Here is a 9,376-nt window from a genome sequence, read left to right as displayed (position 1 = left end):
TGTCATTCACAAAGTATGTATCATCCGTGTCCATCCACTACTGGGGCGAAGGGAGGGAGGCCATGCCCCCCTTTTCTCAAACCCCTATATACGGTATACATTGATAGTTATTAATAGTAATTCCCAAATTAGTTTGCAAGACAAATTATTATTGTAACCATTGTTAAAACTTAGAATTAATTTCACTTACACTTTTTAAAGTTTCGTCAAATATCACTTTTAAATATCTTTTAAAAATAATTATCACTCACATTACAAATTTTTATTTCATTTTTTATTCATCCCAACAATCACTTGCACAATTATAACATAATGTAAAATGATTTAAATATCCTTTGACTTTATAAAAACAACTCTTTTGCCTACAGAACCAAATAAAAAGATAAAATATTCCTAAAACAATATATATATATGCAACTTTTTTATAACAAAACCTTGATTGCTGGTTCATCAATGTCTTTTGTCTTTTGAGACCCGACTGACAAAGCGGCAATCACGCGAACTCACGAAGGTCCCAAAATTACTGATTGATGTGGCCAAGGATGGGGAGAACCAGTCAAAGTCTTTCTTTTTGCTGTACCATTCCCTAATAGTTAGAGAGATAAGGAGCTAGAACACATATGGGTGAGGGGCAGTCTTGGTCCATGGAGTGGATATGTTGTCTTGTTCAATTTGAAGGTCAGATTCTCAGCAGCCCTATTGATGACATCACAAGTAATCACTCTAGATAGACCCCATGCATGAGCAGACCTTATTCAAAGTCCTCCAATTCCAAAAAAGTATCGCCGTAGTGCCTGGTCTCGTGACTCCACCCGCAATCTCTGGTTCAACGTCATCTTTCCCACCAACCCACCACCGTTAGGCGACCTCCCGTAATCTCTGGTATGGCCATCGCTACAGTGCCCAACTGATCTCGATGCCTTCACCGTCATCACCTCTGTGCCTAACCAATGTCTCCGCCGTCGTATGCGATTGTTATATATATAAACTGGTAATTTAACTAACATGATATTTTTGAATAAATAGGAACATGATATTTTTGAATAAATAGGATTAAAAAATTAGGAACAAAGTTTTATTTTTTTATATTTTTAATGAAATTTTATTTGAAAAAAATAAAAATGAACCTAAGTGATAATTATTTTTAAAAGATATTTGAAAGTAATATTTAACTAAATTTAAAGGGTGTAAGTGAAATTAATCCTAAAATTTATTAATATTCTATTTATATCATTTATAAACATGCATCTTAAAAAATATTACAATTATTTATTTTTAAATTTTATATTACTAATTTGGTCAAAATCTTATTTTTGGCTCCACCTTGTCCAACTAAAACTCCACGCTTTATTATTGATTTCAATAACTCTGGACATGTATATAATTGTTTATTATTAAATGATTTTTTATAAGTGTGTTATAACACGATTTATTTAATAATTATTTTAAAATTTTTATTTCATTTCATCTTAATAATTACATCATTAATTTACTTGAATTTGGTATTTGCACCATGAATAAAAATAATAAGAAAAAAATCCTATCATTTTAAAGATTTAATTAAATGAATTAAATCTCACATATTTACATGTTGTATGGTCTAACACATTTTAAATCAGATTATTATTGTTTTTTTTTTCAATTCAAAATCCGTTCCAAACGTCGTGTGAGAAAGTTTAGCTGGTCCACCTCAAGATGGGCGGCGCTGATGGTCGCAGCACTAGCTGTAGCAGCAGCAGCAGTGGAGAGGAAGACGGAGACGCCGAGTGGAGAGCCGCCATCAACTGTGTCGCCACCACCACCAACAGTCTTTCCTCTACCTCGAACGGGTCAACACCAAAATCATCTGGCCGTCCAAGCGAAGATAATAAACCCCCAAATATCAAGCATTACCATATCAAGGTTGATTTTTGTCTCTCCTACATAGAATTTTATCTATTGTATTCTGGGTTTATTTCAATTTTATCAATAATCAAATGAATACAGTATTCTTGGAACCCTAAGGAATTACCCATTGCCTTAGTTCATTTGAAGAATTACAGGGTTTGAAGTATATTTAATAGGAACTGTACATGGTTTTGTGTATAACCATATTTTGTGGTTGCCAGTTTTCTGAAAATTGTTATTTTAAAACAGAACCATAAAATCTTTTTAAGTTGACTTAAAAACTGATTTTAGATAACTGAACTTCTTAATCAAAGAGGTCCTAACATTTTATTTTTATTTTTATTTTTATTGAGTGGTTTATTTTCTGGATTTTGCTTGCAAATTTGTAAGATGATGCCTATGTGCATTCTGATTTAAAATGTATACAATTTACATGTCATGATGGATGAAAAAACTCTGTTTGTTAAGCAATAAGCACTTCCCTTTTGGGGCTTATCTGTTTTGGATTGCTGAGAATGAGAATGCTTAGTTGTCTCTATATATGTCCGGATTGATTATTTGAGTACTTTGTTTCCCTTTTTTCTAAAAACATTCAAGATCAGAGGGAAGTTTATTTGGAGCAAATTTGATTATATCAATTTGAATTTTGAGAGATTGGAGCTAGAGGTTTCTTCAGCTCTCACTTTGTCGAAATTTATTTTATTTTATTTATTTCTAGATAACTTGGGTTTGATGAATGTGGTTTTAACAGCCAATAACATGAGAATTGAGTGTAACTATTTCTTTATAGTTTATACCAGGAATTTTGATTGGATTGTAATGGTATCTATTCTTTGGAGGAGTTCTTATAAGATCAGAGTGATATGGTCATTCTCTTTTTGTTGGCTTGATTTGTTGATGAATCTGTCTACCTGATCTTTTTTCTGTTCGTCTTGGCAACTCCCATGTCATCTTTCGGGTTTTATTTTCTTTAGTTTGTAGTTTGTACGTAGTCCAGATTACACTGGATTCCAATGAAAAGGTATTACGAATTCGGTTTCTACATTTTGGTGGTCGTGTGTACATATGGAGAGTGCAGCTCAATTCGAAAAAATAAAAAGCTAAATGGAAGGTGTTCTACATTAATTTTGTTTTCACCTCGATGGGGATAGGCCTGAAAAGGTGAAGATTTTGAAGAAAAGGAAGAATTGGTAAAAGAAAAAATAATAATAATAATTGGTTGATGATGTGTTCCATCACGTGTTTAGTGATATATAGGCCATTCTTTTTATAATGAATTGGAAACTTTATATGGGGAGAAGAATGCAGTGAGCAAGGGTTTTTTAACTGGAATGTTTATGGCTGTTATTTAGAGGAAGTGGTTCAAACACGGATATTTAGATCAGGTAGAGAGAATGCATAATTGCGCATGTTCCTCCCAGCCCCTATTGCTGCCATTTATGTTTTTTGGTGTTTGGACTCTTTTGTTGTCCTTTCTCTTTGTGTGGTAATGGTTGGATAAATGAACTTCATGACAGGCACAAAAGCTTCTGGATGGCATCTTAGAGAAGACCATAGAAGTGGTGAGAGATCCTGCTGATATCCCACATAGTGATCCAATGATAAGTGAATGTGGAGTTCGGTTATTTAAACATGCTCCCCCTGGAATAGTGTTTGATCATGTAGGTAAGTGAGTCTCCCTATAATAATTTACATCTATTAACCTACAATTAAAAAAAGTTTGGTACTTGCATTATTTAAATGTTGCTGCTAGGAGCTAGGTCACTGTGTAGCCCGACTAGGTCAATTGCTTAGCAGGCATATTGTTCAACCTACAGCTTTCTTACGGTTGGGCAGATGGGGCATGTATAACTGCAACTAATTTACTTGATTTTCTGCTACATTGTAACCAGTGTTGTTAAAGGTGTGCCTAGGCTCCAGGCTCATACTGGCGCAAGTGTTGCCCCTGGTGTGTGCCCAGATGCGCCTTTGACAACATTTGCACCTTTAATATGGAATATGAATATGCTTTAATAGTAATTTAATTTTTGAATTGTGCGCCTCACTTCCCTCAGGCGCGCGCGCGCGCCTCGCCTTGTGCCTAGGCCCAAAGGACCTCTAGCGCCTTAGTGCGCCTTGGGCCTTTGATAACACTGATTGTGACAACTAGCATGTTATAATTAAAATAATAAATGGTAGTTTTCAGGTTATAATAAATTGATGAAGCTTGATTATCTATATATATGCGGTACTGCCGTAAGGAGCTTTAAATCAAGACATGGCTTCTAGTAATTGATTAGAAGTGACATGCTTGAGCTCAAATTGGCTCCTAGCCAAGTTTTGCTGCCACATACAGAATGTGACATCTTGATGAAACAGTTTGTGCGCTCAAGCACAGTTTCTGTGCAAAAGACACACATGCAGAAATCCAGAACCTCATTCTCTCTTCTCTCTCTACCAATCCTCTAATTCCTGACCTAAGGGTTGACCTAAGCCAAAGAGGACCGGTCATGCAGAACTTCATTCACCAATTAGTGGATTATATCTGTCATAAATGTTTCAGATGTAGAACAATGTCCACCAAATGGTGAATTTTATCTTTGGTAAATGTTTCAGATACAATCAAACATGTTAGTAACTAGAAGATTATAGACTTGTGCGCTCGCCACTCAATTTTAAAATATCCTTCAAAGTCCTGTAAGACCGAGTTTAAAGAAGCATGAGATAGAATGGCCATTCTTTGACGTTGAACTTGTGCTGCATTTCCATATCCACTGTTGCCAAGTTTTATTTAGGTAGTAAAAAGTTAAATGCATGCCAGATGAACTTCAACGACCAACGAAGAGACCAAGAATCCCTCCAATTGAAGAGATTGATGAGAAATCAAAGAAGGTTACTTTTCCACCTATGCTTTCTTCATTATTTATTATTGATTCATTATTTACTGTACAATCTTAATCTTTTTAATTTTATCTGTTTTTGCCTAATTAATGCCTCACAGTTTAGACGGCAACTTCAATCTGTTGCGGTTGATGGGACGGACATTATAGCCGCAGCAAGAGATGCATGCCAGAAATCTTTAGCCAGAATAGAAGCCAAAGATGCAGCTGCTAAAGCAGCTGCCAAGAGAGAGGAAGAGAGAGTAGCGGAACTGAAAAGAATCCGAGGGGAAAGATGGCTACCTTCTATTGCCAGAGATATGCAGGTAAAACAACGAGGTCGCTAAGATATTTGGGGCTATAATATGAAGTACTTTGTGGTTGTTTGAACTGATGGTTTTCTAATGTGATCGCCATCCAACTATCCATACCAGTTTGTCATAGCTTTACCTTGGGATTTTGTATACCCCACCCATTACCTGATTGTTATTTGCAGCCACATTTTTGTTCCTTCATGTGTCCTTTTATCTTCATTAAAATGAAATCTAGGGCAACTACTATTGGTCGTTGCTCGTAGTCTCACATTTTTGCCTCAATTTATGATCCCACTTGGTTGTGCATTCCTTGCTGCATCTGCATTGGGCAGCTTCATGCGGAATGGAACTTCGATGGACTTGTTACAATTGCTGCAAACCGGCAATATTATAGACTAGTGTGTCCTCCGATGCATTAAAATTTTCTTGTGCTTTTATGTTGCTGCACAGAAGAACAAATTTTTTTTTCAAAATTCTGTGGAATTACACAAAAAATAGAAGGAAAATCTTACTGTCAACAATGCTTTATTTGCAGGAGGGTCATTTATATATATACGAGTATATATTTTTGAATGGTAAAGCAAACATTCACACCATTTTGCCCACGTCAGGGCTCGAACCCCTCCCCTCCTCTTTAAGGATAGGGGAGGTTATACCTCCAGGCCAAATGAAAGAGTACTTGAAGGGTCATATCATGTTATAAAATTTCCATGAAAACCTATCTCTGTGGCCTTCACACCATTGTTCTTTCCCTGAAAAACGAAAATGGACTATTATCATGTTATAAAATTTCTTATTTTTTCCTTGGAATGGCTCAAATTGTCGGATTTTTTGTTGTTGTTGTGGTGGTGGGGGTGGTGTGGTTTTTTGTTTTGGGGGGGGGGGGGGGGGGGGGGGGGGGGGGGTACTTGAGGAGAATTGAGTTAACTATATATATATATGGAGAGAGAGAGATAGAGACAGAGACAGAGAGAGAATTGTTAGATGGTGATTAGAAGGTGTTTAGATCCACTCGTGCTGTTAAATTTCCAACACACTGAAATTATGTTTCAGACACATTTGTTTCAAATCTCAACAAATGTTGTGTTAGAAACACGTTTTGACTGAATTGAAATATCTTTCAACATTAAATTTAGAGTTTTTGAACACTTAAATCATGGTATCACACATTCATTCTATGATTTGAAATCTAGAAAAATATATATTTAGTGTTAGAAATAAGACCTATGTGCGTTGAAAATTTGTACAAAATCAGAGGATCCGAACTCGATTAGAAGACATTTGTAGAGGGGGAGAGATGGTAGAACTGCTTCTTACGTTATCTTTCTACACGCAATGAAGAGGATATAATTTGATAAAGAAAATCAAACATAAAAGATTGTGAACCCCTTTATTGTCGAGGCATGGGAAGTCATGAGGTGGTGGTATTTACCTATATTCTAACTATCTGACTATTTTGGCCAGTCTAGATCGAGTTAACCTAAGAATTTTCTAATATCAGTTCAAAAACCCGTATGGATTCAAATCATTTCTATGTTTGGGAGCATCAAATCGACATTGTTTTCTCTAATTTCAAATTCAAAATGCCAATTCCGTTCTCTCAGCGTAACAATAATGTATTTTGTTACTACATAAATGTCCGAAGTAAAGTTGTTATACTGTTGCATCTCGATTGCATTTTGATCTAATCAGTAGCAGTTGTGTTGCATTTATTTAAGACTATATTTACTAACATTTTCATGATCTTATATTGATGAACACAAAGGAGCCTAGTCGAGTCTAAGAATGTTCAAAAGCTCTTTTAATTTATACCCTTTTGAGGAAAATACAAATAAATAAATAAGTAAAAAAGAAAAAAAGGAAACATCGTGGAAGCAACCTCCTGTCTTTTTTATTTGCAAGTTGCCAAAAGATTGTCAATGACATGAACCAAATTCAAACTGCAATCAATCACTCCTCCCTTTAGAAACCATGTCTCTGCCTTTTCTTTTCTCTTTGTTCTTCTGAGGTGATGAATTTTGGTGGTTCTCTGTGCTCAAGGTGAGTGATATATATATATATATATATATATATATGGTGATATTGTTGGCGAAGATGGTGGATGGTTTGGGACAGTGTGTGGTGACGCTTTGGGATCTGCAGGAACGGCGGTTCAATGCCGTTTTCGAGGCCGTGAGCTGGGCTGCGAGGACTCTCACCATGGCTCTTGTGCTCTGCTTTCTCAACATTCATCACATACCTAGAAGTGGAGAACTGAGTGTAGTCTTAATTTGATTTTCATTACTCTCTCTCACACACTGTTATCTACTAATTTAGCAATTGTAATTGACTTGATCTCAGATTATATATATATAATTTTGTGTGTAATTTGTCTCTCTGCATTGATCACATTGATGTTTGTTACAATATCTATTTTTGTGCATCTTTTATTTTCTGTTTTCAAGTACATTATTTATACAGAGGCCACATTTTTAGGGTTTCACAAAATTTTGGAGCAGTACTTTCAAATTGGGCTCCAAATGAATCGAGCTAAGCCGAGCTTGAGTATGTTCGGACTTGGCTCATTCATTTATGGACTCGGCTCAAGCCCGCCTCCAGGGATGGAGCCTGGATTTTATTTCAGGGGCACAAAGTTATGATTTACAACTTATATACTTCTATGTATAAATAATTTCAAGCCCATGGGTATTTTAGGGTGGCACACAGTAATATGTTATAAATTATATATAGGAAAGCTCTCATGCAGTCCAAAAGAATGGATTTTTTAGCGGATCAATGGTCAAATAGTCAATTACACATAATATTTTATCAGACCTAACCATAGTTAATAATTGTTACCTTAATAGTCAATTTACCGTATTTAGTCAATATCTTTATTCAATCTCTCTCCTCCTTAATCTCTTCCATTTTCCTTACAATCTCCAATAGTCAATTTGTTTATAAATTTGTAATCATTGCTTATGAAAAAATCCCCTTAAATAGAAAAGAAAAAAATTAAAAGAGCAAAAAAATTAAAAAAGCTTATTCACGAACCCTAAAAAATTAGTATCCTTTGAACCCATGAAAAAAGCTTATTCAGTAATTATTTCACACTTCATTCTCAATTTGTTCTTTTAACCCAGCAATGCGATCTTAGTTATTTCCGATTAGAAATTAAGCATCATTTGGAAACTAATTTAAGAATTGTCCCACATGTATCACACTTCATTCTCAATTTGTTCTTTTAACCCAGCAATGCGATCTTAGTTATTTTCGATTAGAAATTAAGCATCATTTGGAAACTAATTTAAGAATTGTCCCACATGTATCTAGAGTACAGGGAACCATTTGGCATATTGGAAGCATACGATAGATTAATGGCATGAGAAGGAGTTTCCAATTTACATTGCAAATTGATAAATAAGGTTTGATTTGATATACCTGTGCAAGTAGTACCATGATTTGCTAGACATGTAGTATTAAAGTTCTTGTTAATGACGATCTAAATTGGAAGTGGTAAGTTTTGGGGGGGGGGGGGGGGGGGGGAAGTTAAGTAATAGAAATAGTTTTTGAGATATTTTAAAATTTTGAACGTGGATTTTCTGATACCATAAAATATTTCCAAAATTGGGATGATGAGATTGGATATTTAATTATATTTGTGCATAAAATTTAAAAGAAATTGTAATGGGTGAAAACTAAGGTAAATGGACTATTAAGGTAACTATGGTAAATTGACTATTAAGGTAATAAATATTAACTATGGTTAGGTCTGATAAAGTAATAACGTGTAATTGACTATTTGACTATTGGTCCGCTAGAAAATCTGTTCTTTTGCACCACATGAGAACCTTCCTGCCTATATTTATATGGTAAAAAAAATAAATAAATAAATATAAATAAACAAAAAAAAGGACCCTTAGTGAGCCACACCCTACCCCAATTGGTACGAGGCCTTTTGGGGTAAAACCTAAGAACAAATCCGTGCGAACTCGGGCCCAACGCAGATGATATTATACCATGTGGTGGAGTGGGTCGTTACAAATGGTATTAGAGCTTGACCTAGCCGAAAATGTGGCCAACGAGGATGCTGGGCCCCAAGGGGGGTGATTGTGATGAACTTGTGGGCAGGCTACCACATTAGGCGAGTTATAGGTGCAAAACCTTGTGAGCCCAAAGCGGACAATATCATACCATGTAGTGGAGTGGGTTATTACAGTGTTCAAAATCTTTTCCCCTTGTTCTTAGCTTACACAAGCTTATGTTCACGAACTTATACAAACTTATATTTTTTAACGTGTTTATGAGCTTATATATTCAAAAACATATACGAGTCGA

At 35.3% G+C, this 9,376-nt stretch overlaps 1 protein-coding gene across 1 annotated transcript; it reads left to right on the top strand.

The window, feature by feature from the left end:
* The first annotated feature begins 1,617 nt into the window (after nucleotides 1–1,617).
* On the top strand, nucleotides 1,618–7,425 carry LOC132266999 (uncharacterized). The gene is made up of 5 exons (XM_059768033.1): nucleotides 1,618–1,902; nucleotides 3,405–3,552; nucleotides 4,688–4,758; nucleotides 4,868–5,071; nucleotides 7,202–7,425. Exons 1-5 carry the CDS (start codon nucleotides 1,696–1,698, stop codon nucleotides 7,331–7,333), a joined length of 762 nt encoding a protein of 253 aa, XP_059624016.1. The 5' UTR covers nucleotides 1,618–1,695; the 3' UTR covers nucleotides 7,334–7,425.
* The last annotated feature ends 1,951 nt before the right edge of the window (nucleotides 7,426–9,376 follow it).

Source organism: Cornus florida, unplaced genomic scaffold (assembly GCF_030987335.1).
Source record: "Cornus florida cultivar Cherokee Brave unplaced genomic scaffold, ASM3098733v1 CherokeeBrave_3.0.0_Hap2_Chr07, whole genome shotgun sequence".
In the NCBI taxonomy this organism is placed as follows: Eukaryota; Viridiplantae; Streptophyta; class Magnoliopsida; order Cornales; family Cornaceae; genus Cornus; species Cornus florida.
This window is presented reverse-complemented; position numbering and strand designations above follow the sequence as displayed.